Source organism: Thamnophis elegans, chromosome 2 (assembly GCF_009769535.1).
Source record: "Thamnophis elegans isolate rThaEle1 chromosome 2, rThaEle1.pri, whole genome shotgun sequence".
In the NCBI taxonomy this organism is placed as follows: Eukaryota; Metazoa; Chordata; class Lepidosauria; order Squamata; family Colubridae; genus Thamnophis; species Thamnophis elegans.
This window is the reverse complement of record NC_045542.1, coordinates 118,186,321-118,212,444: the sequence shown is the minus strand read 5'-3', so window position 1 is coordinate 118,212,444 and position 26,124 is coordinate 118,186,321. Positions and strand designations below refer to the sequence as shown.

At 39.1% G+C, this 26,124-nt stretch overlaps 1 protein-coding gene across 3 annotated transcripts in view; it reads right to left on the bottom strand.

The window, feature by feature from the left end:
• Positions 1-26,124, bottom strand: part of PLXNA1 (plexin A1) — a 385,871-nt gene that overhangs the window by 64,226 nt on the left and 295,521 nt on the right. For all 3 annotated transcript variants that reach the window (XM_032209248.1, XM_032209249.1, XM_032209250.1), the window contains exons 11-19: positions 23,680-23,776; positions 21,026-21,216; positions 14,029-14,180; positions 12,536-12,656; positions 10,925-11,061; positions 6,387-6,554; positions 4,852-4,945; positions 1,943-2,179; positions 216-359 (exon numbers count right to left, since the gene is read on the bottom strand). In XM_032209248.1, the coding sequence (XP_032065139.1) occupies positions 216-359; positions 1,943-2,179; positions 4,852-4,945; positions 6,387-6,554; positions 10,925-11,061; positions 12,536-12,656; positions 14,029-14,180; positions 21,026-21,216; positions 23,680-23,776 (1,341 nt within the window). The remainder of the gene's footprint in view (positions 1-215; positions 360-1,942; positions 2,180-4,851; positions 4,946-6,386; positions 6,555-10,924; positions 11,062-12,535; positions 12,657-14,028; positions 14,181-21,025; positions 21,217-23,679; positions 23,777-26,124) is intronic.

The following is a 26,124-nucleotide window of genomic DNA, read 5'->3' as shown; positions in this document are numbered from 1 at the left end:
GCAATATGTACAATACAAATAGATAAACAGAATAGTTCTTCAAACAGCAGAATTTATATTTGGAAAGGGAATGAGGGAAGAGTGACAAAATTCAAAGGACAATGCCTACATTCTGTGATCTTTGCAAATTCACAATTCTTTTAGCAAGAAAAATAAAATAAGCACTTGGTGTCCAGGTAACACAAAAGCACAAAGGCATGCCTGACTTGCCTTACCGTCACTTTATGTTGTCCTGTGAGGTTTGGGGACTCGCAGAGCAGTTGAGTTTCAGAAACAGTAAGAGCACATGGAGTGTCTCCAATGAGTACAGTATAGTTTAACCGGAAATTACCAGGTGCTGGTGGGAGCAGGTTACGGCCCTTTAAGAAGAATAAAAGTAGGTTTGTTGTTGTTGTTCAGTCACTAAGTCACATCCAACTCTTTGCAACCCCATGGACTCTAACATGCCAGCAGTAGTGGGATTCACTTACCTTCCCTACCGGTTCGCAAATGTGAACGCATACACCACCTTCTGCACATGCAAATGGCCTTTTGGGCATGCACAGAAGGTCACACATTATGTTGGGGTGGTTGGGTGGAGCCTTCCGCAGCCACCGCTACTGGTTCGCCCAAACCAGAGAGAACCGGCTAAATACCACCTCTGCATGCCAGGCGCTAAAAATAGGTTTCACTCACTCAGCCATCTATTTGTTTGTTTGTTGTTTACTTCATTACTTTATAAGTAACTCAATGTAGCAAACATACATAATACTCCTTCCTCCTATTTTCTCCACAACAGTAAACCTGTGAGATGAATTGGGCTGAGAAAATGACCGGCCCAAAGTTACTCAAGACAGTTTTTATGCATATGGACTAGAACTCAATCTCTCCATTTACACGCTACCACTATAGTCAACCTTATCTTTTTAATTCTGCTTTCAACTGTGTTCAGCTTTGAAAAGGAAGTACAAGAAATTGAAATAAAATATATCAGACCACTGAAGGGATAGGTCCAATAGCTTATTCTTGGATGAGGAGAAAGACCAGTAAGTGATCAGAGTAAATATGTATCAAAACTGTTAGGTTAAAAGTTGTACAAACCCCTCCCATCTGTCCAAGTCCAAAGGCGAGCCAATCCACAGGTGTGAAGTTGTTATGAGAACTTCAAGCTGAGAAGGTGCTAAGAAGCTGTACTCAGGCACCCTTTACCCGTTCCCTCGGAGCTGAGAAAAAACAGATGGTCCAAGCCTATTCCCTGCTCCCCAGATTGTAAACTGACATCTAGGACTAAGAATGACAGCATCCTGATAGGGATCTAGGAGGATCTGACAATGTACTTGCAATGGTCCTCCTCTCCTCTCTTCGACACTGTAACGTGAAGATTCAATCAATATTTTTTTTCTTATTAGCAATTAAATTTCAATCCTAATGTCAGGGTTCCAAGTAACACCCAAACGAAAGAAAACTCCGATGCTTGAAGTTCCTCAAAGTTTCATTTTATTAGAGATGTCATATTTCCACATCTGGGAAAACCCAAACCTGAAAGCTTCTAGGTTTTCCCCATCCAAATGAAAGTCCAAGTCTCTGCCAAGCACCCACATATCCATCACATGGCCCAATCCCAACTGGAGATGCTTTCTAGTCACACCCTTCCAGGTGCAGGGCAAGATGTCCTTGACTCTCTAAGAAAGGAATGTTATTTTGACCATTTTCCCACAGCAGTAAATGTGGCAGGCCAGAAGGCCCAATGCAAAAGATGGCCTCCAGGCCTGACACTTGTACATTGTGAGTAACAGAGTCTATTCATTTAATGGACAATGTTTTTAGTGGGTCTAGGAATTCTGAACAACATTGTATCAACATAATGTGTAACTAGTACTTATCTAATAAGACCAAGACCAAAATGTTCAAGAAGAACATTTGCTTCTAAAAACTGCAGAAATGAGGTTGAATAAATTATTACCTTGAGAATAAGAGGAGAACTTGGCTTGAGCTCCAACATACCAGATGGCAAGGGTTCAAACACAGGATCTGGATAATAGATAAAGTTAGTTTTGTTGATGATCAACAAGGCTTGAACATTGTCCATAATAAAGCCAATCTCATCTGGTCGATCACCAAGCTCTGAAGGGCTCTTGACTGGGTTATCAATGGAAGGAGCATAACACACCATGATGGTATCATTGTAGACTGTACAATTCTGAAAGGCAAAAGTTAGCAGGCTTTTTCATTAAGTTTATCTTATTGCCAAGAAAAACCAATTTCCTCAAGTCATGTTTCGCATCCTTAAGTTTTTCATACAACTAACCAAGTCCCCCCTACTGCTAGCACTCTTTTAGTTGCTGTTCAGTTCTTCTACTAATTGGGAAATAGGAAAACATGGAAGACACTTCCATCCCTTTTTCTAGCAAAGGTATATTAAAAAGAGGAACCAGTTATTATATGGAGGGAATTGTAAAGTGATCCCTTGGAGTGGGGTGGAAGTTGAGTATCTCGACAGCAACAGGCAGGGAGAAATTTTCAGAACCAGGAAGTTGAATGAAAAGTAGGAGCTCCTGCCAATGTGGAGTTTCCTGTATTGTAACTTCAAAATGATAACTTGTCTTTTGGACCAGAATCAATGCCAATAATTAATTGATTCATGTATTGTCCTTGTCAAATGTAATTAATTCCTGGGAAGAAATATGTATTTTTCTCTCTCAATAAATAAACTTAAATCGGGAGTATGTAATCTTTTTTTCTGTCAAATTGCTAATTTTAAATTAATTATTTATTGAAATCAATGTAAATTATTTAATTCATTAAACGTTATTGAAATTAATAGAGAATGGATCGAGAATTTTGGGAGCTGTTCCACAAATCTTAAAGTTGCTGAGGTTGAGAATCACTGACCTAAATAATATTAAATGTGATGGTGCTATTATCTAAGGAAAGAGATTCTGGTGACATATCCTATGACATCTGTGACATCAGCTTAAGTATATCAAATCTCTTTTGAAACCATCCAACATTTAAAAATCTCGTTTGAGCCTTTCCTGATTTAACTGAGTTGAAGTATAACAAGGTACTGCATTTATTCTTTATGTTTCAAAAAGGGAGAAATTGCTTCTGGTAAGATTCCTATTTTTTTAGGTTTTCATTTTATTATGCATCAAATATGCTGGTTAAACTACTCATTTTACATTCTTTTTTTTCATACCCCTTTAGACTTTCTTCCTATTTGTCCCTTCTAAGGAGACATAAATTAAACAATTTCATTTTCAACTTGTTCAACTAATTTGAAAGGAAAAATTAAACTGAATAATAATTTAATTAGATGCAATGGCACACTTCTCCAACAAATGTACAAAACAAAAAAGGGCCAGCATAAATGAACTCAGATGATTTCAACATAAAGTAAAACTTTAATTTCAGGAAAACCCAGATGCACTTTGTCACCTGCAATTGACAACAATTGCAAAAATTTGCTTAGATATCAATCTTCAAGCAAAGATTGATAAAGGAACTAAATTACCATTGCCCAAACTGGAAGACTTGTCATGGTTGTTATTGTTGTTGTTATTTGCCTTCAAGTCCCTTTTTAGTGAAGTTTCAGGATTTTTTGCAAGGCTTTTTAAGTGGTTTGCAATTGCCTGTTTCCTGGAACTGAGAGGGAGGGACTGCCACCCAGTTGGCTTCATGCTTAAGGGAAGAGTAGAGTTCATGGTCACTGATTTCTAGTCTGATGCCTTACTCCAGTGGGTCTCAACCTTCCTAATGCCCTGACCCTTTAATACAGTTCCTCGTGTTGTGGTGACCCCCAACCATAAAATTATTTTATGTTTTCCGTATTTTTTCAAAAAATATATGTTTTCCGATGGTCTTAGGCGACCCATGTGAAAGGGTCGTTCGACCCCCAAAAGGGTCCCGACCCACAGGTTGAGAACCACTGCCTTACTCACTAAACAAAATTGGTTCTTTGCTCTCTGCTGTGGTCATTAAACTTCACTCAAAAATAGCACTGCTTTAAGTGCTGCTGTCAATGAAGGACATAGTTTTGAAAAGTACAGGATGATACAATATTTTTCTGCCGTTCTTTTCCCTATACTAGTTATGTAGATTTTACCTAACTCATTCTGCATCACAGAACACATCCAAGACATCCTAAGTAGATTGTTCTCATTTCTCAAGCTGTGAATGTGAATGTGAGGAGCACAAGAAATTCTTTCTCCCTGCACCATTTAAATGTTGACTGTGGTATAAGATCTCCAAACTATTCCATAGTTTTTTTCAAAAAATTCTGAATTATACTATACCCGAGACAACAATACAACAAAACAACCAAGCTTGTCAACCAAGGTAATTATGGTCTTCATGAAATTCTGAAGTTTTTAGAAATATATTGTCTACTCATCAAAAACATTGAAGGCAGACTTTTGATCATGGCTGCTCAGGTATCCTGGATCCAAGCTCTCCAAATTCCAGAACAGAATGTGCATCCCAGTGGTGGGTTCCGGATCCCATTGCATCCAGTACAGTTGCAACGGGGCCTGGCGCCCTCCACATAAACACACATGTAGCACGCGGATGCGTCTTACCATCCATGCGTCTTACCATTCCACAAGCCTCTGCAAAGCTCCAGCTGCTCAGCGGAGCATCACGCAGGCACTGTACACGCAATGCACATGCGTGGAAGTGCCAAAGGGTTTAAAGACAGGTAAGGAGCGTGAGCAGGCAGGTGGGCCCTCTGGAGCACCAGAATGGTACCCGGTGCTCCAGGCAGGCTCCGGTATGCTTGTATTGGGGCATACTACCTGCAACGCACCACTGGTGAATTCCTAAAACAACTGGAGTATACTACATTGGGTTAAAGCTGGATGAAGATTTACTTACATTCTCCTTCTCAGCAGTGCCATATTTGGCTCGGATTCTAGGTGCTTTGATAGTAGCCAGGTTAGTGCCCGTCACAGTCAATAATGTCCCACCACTAGGAAGCAAACAGAAGAGGTCAACGGAAGCTCCCAATGAAGAGAGTGCGGGCAGCATAAGTCAATGAAACAAAGCATTCCTTTTGTTTCAATATTTTGCAGCTCCCTGCCCTTTTAACTTCATGCTGGGAAAAACAATGTCTTTGTGAGTTACTTCAGGCAGTAACAAACAATTCCTACTCTGAGTTCCATTAATCTCCACAGTGTAGCCAGGATGCCCAATATCAAGCTTTGACTCTTAACAAGAATAGTTCTTCCTTTTGCCCACTACCAGTCAGAAGTGCTGCCACATCTAAGGAACCTGGCTGAGACACATGACTGTTGATTCTTGTCTCCTTGGGATGCTTCTTCCTCCAACTTTTAAAATCTTTATTGGAACAATGGGGTTGCTCAGCTTGCTTTCCCTGTGTGACTGCCAATGCTTCTCTTTCTATCCTCCTGTCCCTCCTTGCTGTATTCAATTTACTTTTGTGAGGGAAAATGGTTTTTGTTTCTTCCCATTTAATATTATCTTCACCTTAAATTAACTTGGTCCTACACACACTTATCGTTTTTATTAGGCTATGCATCTAAGACAAATGCAGTCAACTTCATCATTTAGTAAAATGTCTACTAAGGAGTGCTTTAAAATAGCGCACTGTTCCCATTCTGTGCTGTGTCACATAACTAGAGATTTGAGTGGATTCCCCTCATTCCTTATATAGCTAAATCTTTTGTAAATAGCTAAACTATTACAGTACAATTCTACAAATGAGTAGGATAAGGCTTACTCCCAAGTAAGCTAATATCAAGTTTTAATAGCATTAACTGATGCCAAATTCCGGGCAGAAAATACATTATTCCTTCCAGTGTTTATTTTGGAATTCTGTAAGGAATCCAAAAGCTAGACATAAAAGGATATATTTCTCAGACATTTTTTGAATTCTTTTCATACGGGTCCGTTAATTACCAGTATAAACCCAACAAATAATATGTTTTTCAAATCTTACAATTTCACTTTCATATTGATATTTTGTGAGAATACACATGTCAAAAGCAAAGGTCTATTGTCCCAAATACAAAATTAATATTTTATTGTGGGAAAAGAGATATACCATATCAGTAATTCATAAATAACCCTGAATTGTCCCTAAATAACTTATTAAATAAATACAAAACAGATAGAAAACCTAACATTTGCAGGAATTTCTTTTGACTCTTGGTATTGGTATTAACGTGGTATTCTACCAAGGAGTGTTCAGAATAAAGGGTGCCAAGAAATACTCAGCATTTTGTGTTCAAATGACATATGATGGCTATCGTGCCTTTACCTTACAGTATTGATTGAAATAGCTTAGAAAAAAAGTTATGACATTCTTCAGTAGTTCTTCTGTGTAAAGGCATAAACTGCATAAAAACTACATCACCAAAAAATGGATCATTTTATTTATTCAATCTTACCTTCTGATACTCCATTCAGGTTCTATCTTTTGGATTGTGGGATCCTCAGTATAATAATATGTAACGTCAGCACTGCTAAGCACAGCTCGGTTGATATGAATGAGGATGGCTGAACTACCTGGAATCTGACCAGATGGGGTCCTACATTGGATTTCACCAGCATTTCTCCTGTAGGACATAGAGAAAAGAGGGAGGGAAATGAAAATAATGTCATTTTTAAGTTTAAGACAACAGGCATCTTTTATATTGCTATACCATGATGCCAAACCATCTGAATATCCCATTTGCAGCAAGCAGGCAATTTGTTCACTTAAGGCAGTCCACCATCTACTTTTCATCTTCACTGTCAGTTAATGAAGCCAGAGCCTGCCCACCATCATGTGCCTCACTTCCCAATATTCACTGCAGTCAGCTTTTTGCAAAAACGAATGAATAGCTAAAACTGGTTCATTGAAGTATATAAGTAAGAATACAAATAATAACATGACTAAATCAACAATAGTGAACAGGTCTTTCATGTCATTAATAATGGTGAGTTTACATACGGATGCTAAGTGGAATGATGATTGTGCAGAAGCAACTCAAAAGAAAATGAAGATAGAAAATACATCATTGAGTATCAAAAATGGGATTGCAGTAGCTTAAAGATCTCCCTTTTCTTGTTTATTTATCACTTATATTTATATGGGATGTGGAATTCAAAGAATAATATAAATTAAAACAAACAAAAATAACAAAGATTTTAAAGACAGCATATTAGTCCCTTAATACTTTCAAGAGCCATACATTCATTCAGTCAGTTTGTATTGGCCTTCTCAATAGCAGTAGCAATAGCAGTAGACTTATATACCGCTTCATAGGGCTTTCAGCCCTCTCTAAGCGGTTTACAGAGAGTCAGCATATTGCCCCCAACAATCTGGGTCCTCATTTTACCCACCTCGGAAGGATGGAAGGCTGAGTCAACCCTGAGCCAGTGAGATTTGAACCGCTGAACTGCTGATCTAGCAGTAGCCTGCAGTGCTGCATTTAACCACTGCGCCACCTCGGGTCTCAAATACATAACTGAGTGTTTTCTTACTTTCCACCAGCAATTTTGTACTAAGAATTCTTATTATAGGATGTTCATAACTTAATTAAAGAATTAAATATTTAATATTGATTCTTTTAAAAAATAGTTTAAAACAGTATTTGAAAATGAAGAGAATGGGAAGACTTATATAAACTATATAAATAAACACAATCACCCTATTTTTTTAGAAAATGTGAGCTTCCATGTTTTTAAAGAGGAAAATACATGAAGAGCTGTCTTCATGTAAGGTGTAAGGTAAAAGTCTTTCTGCTATCTTATTTCAAAATATACTGGGGAGCAAGATTGCTTGCAAATCCTGGTGGGCAGTGTCTAAAAAGCCTCAGTTCAATTTGAGTGTTTGCTGAGGAATAATCTAAATCTGATACCCTTGTCAAATCAATACCTATTTGTTATGTTTTGTCTGCTAACAAAGTTATCTAAGTACTAGTGTAATTCTCTAAAGGGACTGGCACCAAAAGGCCAACCAATATTCTAAAAATACATTTCCTCAACTATACTTCAACAGTAACTGACCAGACTCAAATTGAAAAAGGGCATAAACCTTTTTCCAGTAATAAAGAACAGATTGGGAACACAACTTAGGACATGAAACAAAACACAAAAGAATTGGGCTAGTAATAAGGATAGTCATCTTTTAATTCCTTTAATCCAGATTGCCACCATATCAAAATTGAGTCCCTGTTTTGTTCTAAAAAGTCCAAATGACTGTGAAGAGGTGTTGGTTCCCTCTAATAGAAACATCTAAGAATCACTAAATTATTAGCAATAACCTTTAACCCAGATGCCTAATTAGCAAAATACCTAAGGGAAAAACCATGAAAGAGAATGGTGAATATTACCTTCCAATAATGTATATAAAATCTTTAACTTGCTCCAACTTATCACCATTTAAATGTCATGACTGTGGTTTATAACTCTTCTCAAAAACCAATACTTTGGATTTAATGTAATTAATTTTCAGTGAATTCATATCACAGTACTTTGAGAATTTAATTAATAGGTGTTTAAGGATGAGGTCATTCTGACCCATGACCAGAAGAGCAATAAGATAATAGCAAGAAAAATCCTCTTCCTCCAGCACGTCTTTCAATCTAATAGCAGTAAGAATTGGATTGATTCTGACCCATCATCTTTTTGGCATTGGAAAGGTTCAACTGGAAGATAGATGCATAGGAAGAATAGATTCCCCTGACCTCTCCCAAATTATTCTTTCTGAAGTGATCCATGTGAAACCATGTTAGCTATAGATCAAGCGTGTCAAACTCAAGGCACAGGCCCCGGATTTGGCGCATGGGGTGCTTGGATCTGGCCTGCAGGGCTACCCTGGAAACAGTGAAGGAATTGTCCATGGCGCTTCTGCCAGCAAAAATGGAGCTTGCAACCCTACCGAGCTCCATTTTTGCTGGTAGAGGAGTGCAGGAGGCCGTCACAGCTGAAAACGGAGCTCAGGAGCTCGTTTTCAATGTCAGAGCCCTCAGGCCACCACCTGGGCCCTGACATGAGTGATGTCAAGCTCGCCATTCCCACCCTGGCCCCCCGAGATTAAACACAACCCTGATGTGGCCCTCAATGAAATCGAGTCTAATACTCGAGCCGAGGTGGCGCAGTGGTTAAATGCAGCACTGAGGCTACTTCAGCTGACTGCAGTTCTGCAGTTTGGCTGTTCAAATCTCACCGGCTCAGGGTTGACTCAGCCTTCCATCCTTCCGAGGTGGATAAAATGAGGACCCGGATTGTTGTTGGGGTCAATATGCTGACTCTGTAAACCGCTTAGAGAGGGCTGAAAGCCCTATGAAGCTGTATATAAGTCTAACAGCTATTGCTATTGCTATTGCTATTGCTACCCCTGCTATAGATGGTGCTCTGTTTATTTATAATTTAGATTTCTAAGGCCGCCTAATTCAATAGCAATCCTAACCCTAACCCTAACCCTAAGCAAGAGAAATGATCTGGAGACTCATCTTTGATAAGAGTTCTCAATGGGTGCGGGCATTTATTACTCTTCAAAAAAGGATGCACAAGAAAGATAATTTGACATCCCATCTGATACACCTATGGAAAGATATTTTAAAGTTATAAAAAAAATCGGGAAATCCAATGAATGTGGAAGAACTCCTGGCAGAGAAGAGCATGCTAAAAATATAGTAAATACAAGAGTAAATAAATTCAGGGGAAACAGAAAACTTGCAACAAGGCTAAAACTGCAGTAATCCAAAGCAACTGGAAAGATGTGGAAAGCTCCTACATAGGCAAAAAGAATCTCTTTTTCCCCACTTAAGAAGCATAGATAGAAATGCCCAGTTGGTGACTTGTGCTGTTATAGAATTTCACTTGTGCGAAGGACAGAGATTGCAACCAAAAAGCTGAGGTACTGATAAATTATAAGATGAACTTAGTAATTATCAGGTGAATTATCAGTTTTACTAGTTCAATTTCCTTACAGTAATATATTTGAATTTATACAGGGAAAAAAATGTGGAATGAATGTTAGGATTCCCTTGCGAAAAGTCAGGGCTTGGCTGTCTTTTAAGCATGTTACAATAGGTTTTCTACAAATAAAATATTAATCTCTGCATCTGGTCCTTCCCCACCCACTCACTCTAATCTTCTTGGGAAGTTCTGCTAAAATTATCAGTTAATGTAAAAACAAAATAAAACACACACAGTCCTTGAAGCTGACATAACTCTGGAGCGTTCTCCATCATGCAGCGATTGCAAACAGCAGCGATTAAGGCTGATAACCAGTAATTACTGCACAAAAATATTTAAAGAGCCGCTCCATTATCATCCCTAATCTAAAAATTATCCACTTCATGGCTCAGGGATTTGTGGTTTTTTTTTAATAAGGAAAAGGAATTCATTCTTTGGATTTTCTACTTCTTTTTTTAATGAACCATGAAAAGAAATTCCACAAGCTACACAGAAATTTTTGCTTGGCTCCTTAGAAATATTATCTTATTTCACATTGTAGTCACATGTTTATACCCAGTACATATATGCAATTGATTAGTTCAATGCATTCCAATCTTTCTTCTCTCTATATACAGATAGTCCTCGACTTACATCCACAATTGGGCTTAAAATTTATGTTTTTAAGTGAGAATTTATTACGTGAGTTTTGCTCCCTTTTACCACATTTCTTGCCACAGTTGTAAAGTGAATCCCTGCAGTTGTTAATAACCTGGTTGTTAAGTGAATCTTGCTTCTCCATTGACTTTGCTTGTCAGAAGGTCGCAAAAAGTAATTAAATGATCCCGAGACTCTGTAACGGTCATAAGTATGAACCAATTGCCCAGCATCTGGATCACATGATCATGGGGTTGTAACTGTGAAAAATGGTCATGTCAGTGCCGTTATAACTCTGAATGGTCACTAAATGAACTGATGCAAATGGAGGACTAACTGTAGTGCCTGATAACCATTTATACCCCAAACCAAGAAAGCTCACCCTGCAAAAGCACATGGTTGTCCTCCAATGGTCACTGTGATGTTACTTCCTGCATTGAGATGTCTTCCTCTGATGCTAATCCAGGTGCCCCCAGAAAGAGGCCCACGAGCTGGGATGACTTGTGAGAAGGTAGGGGCCTGTCAAAAGGAAACATAGTCAGTTCACAGCATTCAGAAGACAGCCTTAAGGTACAAGCATAACAAAAGGAACTATGGAAAGGCTTCTAAGCAACAAATTAAAAAAATAAAAATGGAAAATTCTTCACATCTCAGGCACTACGGCTATCACATTGCTATGATACATAGTTAAACTCAGAACCTAAAATCAATTATGAGGGTATCAGTGATAATTCAGTGCTAGTTCACATACAATTATTTTTCTATAATCTTATTGTTTGCACTTGTACAATACCACAATCAACTAGTTCTTTTGACGTTCATAGCAGATAAAATACAAAGTAATTATAAAACAAAAATAAATAAAACAGGAGACTAAAGAAATAATAAGGCTACAATTAAAAGCAACAGATTAAACTGGCTAAAGCTCAGCATTTTAAACATCCAAGTAATTAAAATATTGGGTAAAAGTATTATAATTTTATACACTTGCATATGCACATATATTACCAGTGCCTTAAAGGTAAAGGTTCCCCTCGCACTTATGTGCTAGTCGTTCCTGACTCTAGGGGCAGTGCTCATCTCCATTTTAAAGCTGAAGAGCCAGCACTGTCTGAAGATATCTCCGTGGTCATGTGGCCGGCATGACTAAATATTGAAGGTGCATAGAACACTGTTACCTTCCCACCAAAGGTGGTCCCTATTTTTCTACTTGCATTTTTACATACTTTCAAACTGCTAAGTTGGCAGAAGCTGGGACAAGTAACGGGAGCTCACTCCGTTATGCGGCACTAGGGATTTCAACTGCCGAACTGCAACCTTTCTGATCGACAAACTCAGTATCTTAGCCACTGAGCCACCATGCCTTACAGTGCCTTACAGGTAGGCAAATTGATGCTTTTCAAAAAAAAAAAATTAGCTCTAACTGCCATCATTCAGAGAGTAACGATTCTGAGAGGTCACCCTTATTTGTACCCCTCTACTAGTCAGAGAACACCTGTTTAACAATAAATGCTATATAGGACAATCTTAGTAAATGACAAATGATTCTAACCAGCCAAAGTCTCATTAGTTGCTTCACAGTTTTGAGTAATTTTAGAAACATTGCTATCAGCAGATGCCAAGCTCTAAATCAGTGAAAAGAACCAGCCCACCATTGAGATACTGCTGTTTAAATCTCGATCTAGTCCAATCTAAATTAGTTAATGACTGCTCCAGTCGTATTTATAAGATGGGAAACTTTTCTAGTTAAAATCACACAAGAATCCCAGTTTGAGCAAAAATGTCTTGAACTTTCTAAGGCTGAACAGATTGACTGGTAATTTATTTCTTGGAAACCCTTCTGTGCATATTTTTACAAAGGTTAGGATATAATGTCCAAATTAAATTAATATGCTGTCCACCAAAAAAGTTAGTAAAGTAAATCCGTGGGGCAAAAATGGGATTCGGGAGGAGATGGGATGGCGAAAGCAAATGTCTAATATTTTAACCTTACCACAAATGTGAAGCTTTTTGGAGCTATGGCCTTGTAGCTGGGAGAACAATCTCTGACACACACTTCTACAGGGGCATCTTGAATTTTGCTGGGGCTGGCTTCTCCAATCTCACAGACGATCCTACAGAAGGCACACCAATTGAATGTGTTATAAACACAAGAAATGTCAGTGCTCTTGTTACATATATGAAGTGTAGCTACCCTGCAGATCACTAGCCATATCCCTATGCCAAATATTTCTGGTGTTCTTGATTCTTTCTTTCAATCTTGTCATTCTATTTTGATGGGCTGTTGTTATTTTAATTAAATGCCATTTAACAATTTCAGCAAATTATGTCTTAGCATACATCAAATTGGTGTTTGAACAATAGGCATATTAAAATTGCAGAATACATAAAATATTACAAGGGGAGTATAATTTAACTCAGTAGGGAATCAATTAAAATTTAACACAACTAAAAAGAAAAAAAACCCATTTATTTTCATTCCGCCCCCATCCTATCACAGTATGTGTTCATGTAATATAATGCACATCCATAAGTTAAGCAGTGGAAAATATTCCTATACATTTCTGGCTTTGTATTTTGATTTACTATCTACAAGCAAAAAGAAAGACACCCACTAAATGATCCTACATTGATTTTTTTTTTATTACCATGCATCCTATTGGTGTTTAAAATTGCTCTGTATTTTTCTATGTAATTTTAAACTGGGTAAATTTGAAGAGCATAGTACACAGAATGTATGTGGCTAGCCAGAATTGACCAACCTTAGTCTGGCTCGTATTTAACTCAAAGCGGGATTTTAAATTAACACAAACTATGTGGTGAAAAAACATTCTCTCCCCCCCTTCCCAAACCCTCCCACCCCACAGGTACATTTTGTTATCAAAATCAAAACTCTGTTAACAACTCGCAGAATCATTATATTTTACCATCCAATATTTTCCAGAAATGATTTGTGAAACTAGAAGAATCTTTCTGACAGAATGTCACAGAAGATTTGGCATTCCCCTTATTATTTTGCCATTGTTTTGTGGAACCAAACCCAGAGGAGGATCTGGCATTATTATTTTTAAGCTATCCTGCCATTCATTTTTTCCCCTCGAAATTGCTCAGAGAAATGCTTATACACTTGCCATCTCATTTAATAAACACAGGAATCCTATGAGGAAGATTAGGTTGAAAGATAATTGCTTCTAGCATGAACTGGTGACCTTCATGGATAAGCAGGAATTCGAATCTTTATCCGAGTTCAGCTGCCTTATCAACTTCGCCACATTGGCTCTTTCCAAAATAAGAATCAGTCATTTTAAAATGAGTTAAATCAAGAAGTGCTGATGGTGACTAACACTCTAAAAGAAAAATCATAACCATCTTTCCTTATTGGCAGTACACAAATCTTGACTCTTCTGCTTTTTACAGTTATATAGGGTCTCATAAATGAATCAATTTTTATATCCTACAGTCACCTGTAATTTAAAGGATACTCACTGTTCAGCACTGATATATTCACTTTCAATAGGGATGCATATCACTTTGCCAACCCGTACACCCATGCGTACATCATCAAACTTCAGGCCCAAGTTCTCACCAATGATGGTTAACCGAGTTCCACCTTGTCGGGGGCCTGTTTCAGGAAACAACTAAGAAGACACAAAGCAGACTGTTATGAAATCCATCAGACCCACTGCAATGAACAAAACATCTGTCATAGCACTGTTATACAAATAAGTATGATACTATAACTTTCTAAAGTTTGCCATTTACAGTGAGGTTATCAGTAGAAAAACTAAAATTGAAGTGATAATTATTTAAAATTCAGGCAGCCCTTCTATAGTTCAAAACAAGTTTCTATCATCCAAAGCAGCAATATTAATACTTTCTTCCTCCTAAATTCTACTATTACATAGTCCATTTTCTTACTATATTAACTTACCACAATATATCCCTCTGAACCAATCAGAATATGAAAATGGCAACCATAAACTCATATTCCACTGGAATATGGTTTGCTTATACTATTAGCATTGGACTTCATGACGGCCCAGGGAATCCTTCTTAGCATTCTTCTTGTTCAACCCTAGATGTTCTCTGAAAGCCTACTATTTTTTCCCATGCTATGAATTATTAAAAGAAAAGTCATCATTTCAGAGCCTTCCTTACAAAGAAGACACCAATTAACTCATGTAAAATGGGTCTTTTCTTTCTCTAGTAATTCTGGAATATCCCAGCATACAATAGTTTCTGCCAGCACCAGCTGGGGAAGGAGGAAAGCCCCAGCAGAGCATGATATGGCTCATTTGTTAGGATGATTCCCAATAAAACGGACAGGTGTGGCTTGACATATGCCAGTGCGGTGACAGATGAGCGGTGTGTTACAAGCCCACCATTGCCACTAACAAGGTAATTATGGGCAATTTTACACCACATTTTGCTGGGGCCCAGTGCTTGGCATACACCTGCAAGTGATAAAAAGGATTAATGGGCACCCAGCTGGGAAAGCTCCTCTGGGTCACCACAACCCCAAACCAAGGGAAGGGACTCCAGGGCTCAAACAGCATAAAAGGACCTAGCAAAATCAAGATCTGATCCTAGACAAGGCATCCTTTCCTAAACTGAGGAGGTTTGGGAATAGGAAAGAGCTTTGGAATGCATGTAATTCTTAATTTGCCTGCTGAAAACTCTTAAATACTCAGGAAACACTTTATGTTTAAAAATAGACAGAAGACATAAAAGTATAGTCAAGACAAAGCCTCCCAGTGCTGCCTATGGAACAGCTTTATACTGACTCTAACAAATGCACAGGAATTGGCAAGTCTCCAAGAGAAGGAATTTCTATGTTTATGAGTCAGCCTGCAAGTTATACTTCACTAAATGCCCAGATCATTGTTTTTTTTTTTTAAAAAAAACCATTTATTGAATTGATCTTAATGGAGATAATGAGTCATAAGCAAGCAAGTTTCCCAAAGCCTGGTAAGCCCAAATTGTTTGGTTCTAGGCTTACATCTAGCACTGTAGCTAGAAAGTAATTTAAAGAATCACTTTCATAGAAGTATGACAACCTGCAAAGCTTCAACTGGCCAAGAATGTAACAAGATGGGCAATGATGCAATGATGCCCATCCCACTTTGTGGAATGCCAAGTTGCTTCCAGGTGTGATTCAAAGTGCAAGTTATGATCTATAAATACACACACACATACACACACACAGTTTTATTTGGTTTTAACTTTGTAAGCCGGCCAGAGTCACCCTGTGGCGAGATGGGTGGCAAACAAAATCAATCAATCAATCAATTAATCAATCAATCAATCAAATGCCTTCTATTGGGGATTTCTATTTTTTTATACTGTGAGACACCAGAGTTTGTTGCAGTCAGTTGAGGTCAAACTGAAATGAGGGAAGGGAAGGGAAGGGATTTTGTTTGTACACTTCCAGGGGAGGATGCAAATATAGATAACACTATCATTCTAGATCAGGGGCGTCCAACTCACATCATCATAGTGGCATCACATGACACATCACAACTTTTTTTCCCCTTCACTAAACCAGGCATTGGAAATGGGCAGCGCATGATGTATCCATCTTACGGGCCGCAAGTTTGACATCCCTGTTCTAGATTATTGACTGACGGATATTAAATGCATTAACTCAATAAGGGGAGAGGGGAAGAGAAAGGAAGGAGCTAGGAAGATCCAAGGGGGATTAGAATATCCTGTCAGTGTCCTGAGTTCTAAAAGCAGAAGATCCAACTACACCTCCACCCTGCAACTCTGAGTTTTTCTATTGCTTGTTAGCCTTAAGCAATTATTCTTTATTTCAAGCACATCATTTTGAGAATTAAGAAAATGAGAGTGCAGGGAAATTTTCTGGCAGCCTGCCACACAGACTATGTGAAGCAGTTCTTATGAAGAGATTGGACAACCATTTCTCTGAAATGATATTGGTTTGGACTAGATGACCTACAAGATCCCTTCCAACTCTGTTACTCTGTTGGAGGAGGGAAGATGAGAAACCAGCCTTGCCCGACCTCTCTGAACAACTCTCCTCCAAATTTTGACTTGGCCAAAACCCAGAATCAACAAAATCTGCCAGGTTTTAAATTTCTCAATCAACTCCCAACCTGGAAAAGTTTAGTACAACTTCCGAGATGCAATGTATGAAGTCATTTTCCATTTCATTGACATCAACAATGACTCTACCTATTGACAGATGGAGAAAAGGTTCTGCTGGACAATGACCATATGACATAGCGCAGATCTGTCGCTGCTTGCCCAGAGACAACATGTATGATCAATCCAAGGCTACAAAGCCCATCTTTGTTCTCTGATTTGCAGGTTATTCCATTGATTAACTATGACAAGGGCCTGAAGGAGTCTTGCCACGCTCTAGAATTTATACAAGACAAGACAATTTGAAAACAGGAGTCTATCATTCACCTACGTTTAATCTAATCATGCACTGCTATCCTGAATCAGAATGCAATAAAGCAGCTGTTACAACAGGCGACTTGAGTTATTGTTCCCTAAACTAGGCTCCTCTGGGTACCTGGTGAGTTGTGATGTGGTTTGGTATTGTTAAATTAGTGCAAAAGGCTTCCATGGCATGTTAGATTTCCCCTCTACTGCAGCAAAACTGACAAGGGCCACACGTTTGGGGAGAAGCAACACTGGGAAAAAGTTGACACTGCTTGACACATTGTGTGTGGGGGGTCATCGTTAAACAAGACACTTGGGAACCAAAGCTGGCAGGAAAATCCAGCTATTTTGTTCTCTTCTTATACACAAACTCCCACCCCAGCTCTGTCTGACAAACAGCAGCCCTCTTCCTCTAATTGGTTTTGGAGCACAACCCTTCATATCTGCCAAGTGAATGTAAGAAATACCAGTCCCCAAAATATGAAAATAATGAATCGTCTACTAAGCGTTGTGATTGTTTGACCATTTAATTTCAGAATAGCTGATCTGTCCATGCAGTTAAGAATGTTAACTACAGAGTGTAAGACTGGAGGCAGAGAAGTGAGCCAAAGTTTGAAACAACACAACCATATGGGCCCAGCTTCAGTATTGCAACTGGCAGTCAAACAAAGTGTATGTTAGTTGGGATCCGAAAAAGGAACTTTATCATAGAGAAGTCTGGCAACAAAATGCAGCATTTTCATGTGGTAGATTCAGTTCTTCATATCTAAAATAGAATTTAAAGGAAAGGGAACTTTGGGGTCAGATTTTGGACAGTAATATGCCAAAGTGATAAAAGACAAAATAAAGGTCTGACATGGAGAGTGTTTTAATATTAACTCAAAATTTCTCAATTTCCTGTGAGTAAAGTGGGAATATTAAGATCACACTCAATCACTTGGCTTGATTTTAATACAATAATAATAGAGATAGCAATTGTCAAGTCTTTCTTAGCACAATTATGGTGCTAAAGGGAAGGAGTAAGCACAACAATCTTATCAAATCAATCAAGAGCAACTTAATTTAATTAGTAGATCACATAAATGCTTTTTTTTATTCTGACAGCCAGAACAATATTTTCTCACCTATTCTCCCAAATCGACTCTCTTGGAGCTCTTCTACAATGCTTGCATTAGACTAGAGAAGTTATAGCTGAAGCAGATTATCATCTTTTTTTTTCCTATCAAAGATCTTCCACAAATCTCCTCAATTGTTTTCTATGGCAATGTATCAAAGAAGAGGAAGGCATTATCTGAGCAGTGCATCAAAAGATAGAGCTGAATTTATTTTTCAGCATTCAAACACTTCTATTCTAAAAGCTAAAATCTCAGACACCAGCTTTCTATTTTAAATGGATGTACTTCAACCCTATTTCCCTTCAATCTAGCAGAAATCACAGGTTGGTATCAGTAGGTAAGCTTTAACATTTAATTTTGCTTGGATTTTGGCTAGTAACTGTAACTGAACAATCTCTGAATCCACAATTTATGGCTTAATAAACAAAGCGGTTTTTGTGTGTGTGTGTGAGAGTGTTTTTTAAAAGTATCTCAGCTTACTGTGTAAACTCATCCACTGTCTCTCTCCCAAGAGTAACATACTAAGTAACTTTACTACTTGTATTTTCCAGGATTAAATGAACAAACAAACAAACAAACAAACTGCATAGCATATTTTATACCCCTGATTCCATGCACTCTGGATGATCCTAGCAAATAAACTATCTCTGCATTTTCTTGAAGCCTGCACAGCAATATCTGTGAAAAAGTAATAACAATGTAACACCCACACACCCAAAATACACAGTAATAAACTATTTGATCTGCTTATGCAGGGTGTACAACTGCAGGAACAAGTTCTTAATTTAGTTTTCATAATTTAGTAATGTAGAGTTGTAGTAGAATGAAATGCTGACAATTACTTTAAAAATGCAGATAAGCCATCCATATGTTGCCATACCCACTTGGTAGCTCTGAGATTTTATTGTGGTCTTACGTTATTAAACTTCTCTTTTCCTATGACAACTGATACTTCACAACATAGTGCACTCAATTGGTTCTTAAAAGCCCATAACTCATTACTAGCACCAGGTGTATCATGAACCCGGATTTAGGATTCTAACATTCATATTTAAAAGGATGAAGCTTTTAAGAACCAAAATATTATTGCTTGGGGAATGATGCCTACTTTCTGCAGGTTTAAGTTTGGGAGCTCAATTTAAAGCCATTAAAGGTATGACTTAACCTTATGATTTCTGCTGTTGCAATTTCATTGACATGCTCTCATCACCCCTTCCCACTTTTAAAAATTATGGAGGATCCCAAAAGTGTTTTTGTTTGTATGGATTAAATTTATAAGTTAAGTTAAAATGGAGGCATTCATAGAATTACCGTATATATTGAATCCTATAAAAAATAACAATATCGAACCCATTAGAGGTTAACATAAATATTTGTGTAACATATAAAAAGTAATAATGGAAATATTTTAAATTATTGCAAACATCTTCAATATCTGGCAAATAATTTTGATTTTGCAGAATTCTGGGAGGGTCTCGGAGGCCCCAGGATTCCTCTGACCACATTTTAAGAAACACTGATCTGGACCAATTTTCTCTCATTCTTCTACAGAGAAAAATACATATTCCCCTATATTCTTCAGAAACAGTCAAAAGAGGAGGAGCGGGGGGGGACCCCATACAGGTGAGATGGGTGGTGACAAAAAGATCCCATTCAGTAGGACAGTAAAAGGAATAGGAGACCAAAACTGAATGATGAAATGAGAGGAAGAGATTATTGAGAAGTGGGGGGAGGGGGGAGAGAGAGGGCGGGAGAGGGAGGGAGGGAGGAAAGAGAGAGAGTTCAATAATTACAAAAACATGTTAAAATGAGAAAGGAAACTATTAAAAAGGCTACAGCTCATTTTCAAACTAATATTCAATGGCATTCAGCTTTGCAGCAGAGAAAACTGCAGTTTCCTGAACTTTTTGCTTTTTCCTTTGTTTTCATCTCCTCCTTTCTATTCTTATATGCAAAGATAATTGGATGGATATACTTCAGGAGAAACTACGTAGAAACTTCATAAAAGCAGAGAATGTTGATCTACCATAGTGACTGATTTCTATCCCTAAATTTTAGCAGACAGACTTCAGAGCGTGAGTTTCATATATACAAGAAGTGCTCTAGAAACAAATGCCTTCTAATGCAGTGAATATGTGCCAAATCTACTTCCAGCCCTTGCCTATTAGAGGGAATTGCCCTGAGAGTAATTCATTAGATCTGACCAATTGCCCTCAGAGCAATTCTTCAGATTTGAACAATGAACTCTTGCAAGCCACAAATATCGATTGATATTAAACATCTCCATTCTACAGTGAGAGCAGAACGAAAGTCACAGGGAGAAGCTAAGTAGAAAAGGAGAAAAATGAGTCCTAGAAATGGCATGTAGGATATGTATCTAATTCTAACCACTGAATCACATCCTCTATACCATTTCATCAGCAGCATGGCAATGACAGCAGTAGCATAATCAAATAAGCATTAGTACTTCTTAAAAACCTATGAAGGATAAGAGAGAATTTTACCAAATTTGTTAAAAAGAGCCTCTAAAAAGTAAAATGACATGATGAAAGTATTTGTAACAGCTGAAGAACTAGCAGTCTGAACTGACAGCAGCATTGTGTGCCACAGGAATGTTATACACACCAGCCTTCCCCAGCATGGTATCTGCCAGATGTGTTACACGTCAAATCCTATAATTCTTAGCCTCCTCTGATGCCGTTTCATGATTTGCCAAGGAAATTCCCCTGATACCACAGCTAGGTAAGCTAAGGGATTATGAACATGAAATCAGTAGTGTGCAAAGCTGATTAATACCAACAGCTGTAGGATATGCCTATCAGTCCATAAAATATTACAGGACCAAGTATTTCCAGGCACCCTGTGACACAACCAATTTCCTGTATACTGTTAAGAATGAGAATGGTGAAAGGCCCTCTTCATTGCCAGTGCAACCCACCCACCCATCCCAAACATACCTTAAGGATTTTGGGATCTGCACAACGGCTATTGCCATTGCTTGCATGCATCCAGCTACTTTCCGATACTGGGCAGTGTTGACGTAGGGAACATCGTTTTTCTGACACACACCAGCCGCACTCAAAGCGTGGATCTGCTTTCAGGCACAGCCCACAGCTTTCTCGCAGAGCTGAGCACTTGTACAAGTGAGCTGCAGAGGAAAGAATACACTCAAAGATAAATTGGTGCAAGGTAGAATTTGCTAAACAGACTATCCTCTGCCAAATGTAGGCACTCTCAAACCATATAGGATGAATGGTTGCCCAATATTTTCTTGTAAATCTCCAACGAGGTTGGAGGCAACCCTTCCACTACTTAATAGTTCGCACTGTCAGGAGATTTTTCCTTATTTCCAGGTTGCATCTCTCTCTGGCGAATTTCCAGCCATTGATTCTTATCCTGTCCTCAGGTATTATGGTGAATAAATTAACATCCTCTTCTCAGGGGCAGCCCTTCAAGTATTGGAAGACTGCTGCCATACTCTTCTTTGCTAAACGAAACATACCTAGTGCTTTTAATCATCCATCATAGGAATTAGCCTCCAAAACACACTGTCAGGCCTGCAGCTATATTTTCTTTTGGATCTTTGGCCTGCCACACTTTCTATTATTCTACTATGCATTTTCTATTGTGGGGAAATGGGAGGGGGGATTCTACGGAGCAGATCTATGTAGCCATAACAAAATTCTTTCTAGAAAGCCAAGGTCATCCTTTGTCTTTGCACCTCTGCACCTGATCAGAACTGGATGGGTGGAACTGCCAGCATGGCAGAGGAAGATTGGACCATGTGATGGACTTGTGGGTGTGGGAAAAAATCTTGAACTTTCAACTGGGAAGCTTTCAGATTTGGTTTTTCCAGATATGCCAACATGGCTCTCTTAATAAATTGGAACTTTGAGCAGTACTTTGCCTTGGACTCTGATTTACTTTTGGATGCTATTTGGAACCCTGACCCCCAACAGAAGTAAGACTCTGAGGCAGGCATCAAAGTTCCATTTTATTAGAAATGCCATATTGGCACATCTGGGAAAACCCAAATCTGAAAGTCCCTGGGTTTTCCCCACCCAAAGGAAAGTCAAAGTCCCTTCTGCTGCACCCATATGTCCATCACATGATCCAATCAGGTCAACATCCCAACTGGAGTTATTTCTCAGTAACACCTCTCCAGGTGCAGGTTGGATGTCCTTGATTCCCAGGGGGAAAAAATTGTTATGGCTGTACATCTCACCCCATTTCTATCCAACCCCTCCTCTCATTTCCCACAGCATGCCCATCCACCAAGTCTGGCAGCCCTGAAGATCCAAAGAAAAAAGTGGCCTCCAGGGCTGACACTTATCATATTTGTTGCTCTTCTTTGCACTCTTGCTAGGGCCTCAGCATTTTTAATATACTGTTGTGACCAAAACTGGACACAATATTCCAAACGTGACCTCATCAGTGTGATATAGAGTGATACTTTTGCTTCCTTCGATCTTGAAACTATCCCTGTGTCAATGCAACCCAGGACTGTATTGACTTTTTTAGCAGCTGCAGCACATTACTGAGTCATACTTACATACACCAAGAAACCTAGACCCATTTCATAGGCACTATTATTGAGTCAGATAATGTCTATCTTGTACTGGTACATATGGCTTTTCCTGCTTAAATGCAGGGAGTACTGGGTACTTGAGAGACCGCCTACTGCCAATTACCTCCAATAGACCAATTAGATCCCACAGATTAGGCCTCCTCCGAATTCCATCCACTGGCCAATGCCGACTGGCGACCACCCTGAGGAGGGCCTTCTCTGTGGCTGCTCCGGCCCTCTGGAACGAGCTCCCCATGGAGATTCGGACCCTCACCACACTCCAGGCTTTCTGCAAAGCCCTCAAAACCTGGTTGTTCTGACAGGCCTGGGGCTGATGAGTTCCTGTCTCCGCTCGAATGGTATGTCTGTTGAGTTGCTTTTAAATTGTGATATTGTTTGTCCATGTCTTTTTTCCCCCTATTTGTATCCCCTACCCCCCCCCCCCGACATGGGTTGTGAGCCACCTTGAGTCCCCTTGGGGAAAAGGGCGGCATAGAAATGTAATAAATTCAATTCAATTCAATTCTTTACTCTTCTCACCATTGGATTGCAACTTTTTGAATGGAGCCCAATGCTCAAGTCTGTTAAGACCTTCTGAACCTGAAACTATCTTCCAAAGTGTCAGCAATTCCCCCAGTTTTGTGTCATCTGCAAATTTCTGATGAGACCCCCTTCAATCCTCTCACCTAGGACATTTATGAATGACCTAAGTTGCATTAATAAAACTTGCTCATGGTTTCCTGCTATAGAGGATGTGCATCTAGTTAACTGAATAACTTGCAGCATTTCCAGAGACACATTAGACATAGAGAGAGAATAAGTTATAAAACCAGGTCTTTCCAGACTGCTTTCTTTAACTTTGCTATGTGTAAGGAAAGTGTTTGCTCATATGGGCAAAATGTTTTGAATTTTCACTTGTGGCAGTTTGTTAATTCCAATATGGTCCCCAGCTGGCTGGTTCAAAGATTAAAGTGTGGAGACAGTTTACTATGGAAAATTTTTGTTATAACTGAAGATGTTTCTAGATTCCCTATTTCAGCTTACCTTGGATGTTTTGGGGATTGTCAATTATGAAGTTTCCATTCCACACAACAGAAAGGTTCACTGGGAGGTCACTGATGTCATTCCCTTCATAGAAATACTGCCAAAAAAGACACAACAGGGCACAGAGTCTATTAGTCAACCTTACACAAAAATAGCAGATACAAACCAAGAGGCAAATGAAAGGCCAGTGGAAGACATCACATTATTCTCACTAATTTCAAGTTCACCTACCTGGATCTTCCTCTTTTAATTATGATCATGTCAAAAGCAAGACAGATTGATCAGAAACTAAGTCTCCCCAATAACTAGGGAACAACAAAACCATGACAATTTTCTTTATTTTCCTCCCAGATGCTTCATTACAGTTCTGCCAGACAGAATGCACTTTAAGGAAAAGTCCAAACTGGGTATCAATCCAAAGCATCTAAATTATTTTCCACTTCAATTTTCCCTTTGCCTATTTAGGCAATGTTAAGACAGTCTGGTTCTGGATTTGTAATATTCTTTACCAGTAGAAAATGATTGGTAAGAATTGAGCAAATCTACTGGATGTCAAATCACATGCGTAATTTATTTGAGCTGTTGAGGCTAATGGTCCTTGGCACAAAATTATATCACCTAATAAACTGGGCTTGTTGTTAAAGTAAAATCCGAGAATACACAAAACCTAAAACAAAGTGATTTTCAGACCTATTCAAGTAATATACAAGCTTTAAATGAGTGTTGTCACTGCATAAATTAATAAAAAGTACAAACTGAAGTTATTTTATTCTAATCATCATTCAGCGCCCAGGAATGCTGTGCACCTGTTCCTCAAAATAAGACAACAGAGCAAGGAGCCTTTGTCTGAATAAATATTTAAACTGAGGAAGAATAGAATCTAAAGCCTCTCAGCAGCTGGAGACATTACTTTTGTCTCTGTTGAGCTGGCAAATACTGTTCAGCTTCTTCTACAGCACGAGAAGAAAATGAAAATGCAACAGACTTAAGGAAGACTATCTCTCTAAGGATGATTACAGAGGCACGCAAATTGGGAATTGTATTTCCATCCTACATCACCATGAGCCTTCACCCCATCTATCTCTGTGAAAAATAAACCTAACCCAATCTCTTGCTTCAGACAAACTTCTTGCAGCCTCATCAATATTCCCTTCACAGTGCCTGTGTGCATGTGGAGGCTTAATCGATAGGAAGACAGGAAGGCAGTCGGAACCTTCCCTGACAGCTAATGACCTCCTTTGGCGAGAGATTCTCTGCTTTTCTCCGGAGAAAATGACAGGCGTGTCAGGAGAGATTAAATGAAAGATTCATAGCTTGCTGGAGTTTGTTAGGGAACTATGGATACTACAGGTGCAGCTTTCCCCCCTGCTCTGGAAACACCCCCTCCCTGCTCAGCCACAGCAGTAGATTAGCCACCAAGGCGTTAGACAGCCAAAAAATGGAAAAGGCAACAAGTATCTTCCCCAAGCCATGTATTCTTCCAAGTCTCTCTTTTCTCTCCCTCCTCCTCTTCAACTTCCATGGAAATCCAATTTGTCTTAATTTGTACTTTTTAAAAAAGCTATAAAGCATACAGAATACAGGTGAACTATTATACATAGAAAATGAGAAACAAAACACAAAACAGAAACACTCAATTTCTGAGCTGTGTTAAATGATGTGACCAATTTTTTTTTTCCATAGAGAGCCAGAAACAATATAGAATCGCAATATGAAGCCCTGGGATGGGCTTCAAAATTTTCAGCAATGGGTTCTCTGCCTGGTTGCTTGGGTGGGCGTGGCCTAGTCGACCTCCTGCACCATTGCCGGGGGGGGGCAGCATTTTCACCTTCCTGAGACTCCGGAGGCTTTCCTCTGGGAGGGTGAATGCCTCCCCAGGCTCTGGAGGCCTTCCGGAGGCCAAAAATGTGTCCATTTCCAGCCTTCCAGAAGGCCTGTTTCCCCCCCCTCCCCAAGCCTCTGGACGGGCTCTACACTTACCTCACACCCGAAATGGGCTGCGTGGAGACTCCTGGTAGGGGTGGGGTGGGCCGAGCCACCCAGGGATGGGATTTGGAGGTTTCCGAACTGGCCATAATATTAGCTATGGGTTGCCCCAAACCCGGATGAACCTGTAGCTATATTGCTGTTATAGCAATATAGGTCTCAAGCCTTAATTAATAAATGTTAGTTACAGAGCACCCATAGGCATAGACTTACACACTAGAATGATGTTCATGTACTCCCATATTAAATAACAATGGCCAAGCTCTCTATGAAGGTAGTTCTTGGTTTGTGATGATAATTGGGACCAGGATTGCTATTGCTAAGGCTTAAAGTTTTCATGTGACCCCATTGGTTAGTGACAGCAATTCTGACCATTCTGATTGTTGTCATTAAGCTAGAACCCCAGGCGATTCTTAAGCAACTACCTCATGTGATTGCAACTTGCAACCCCTGGCAGTT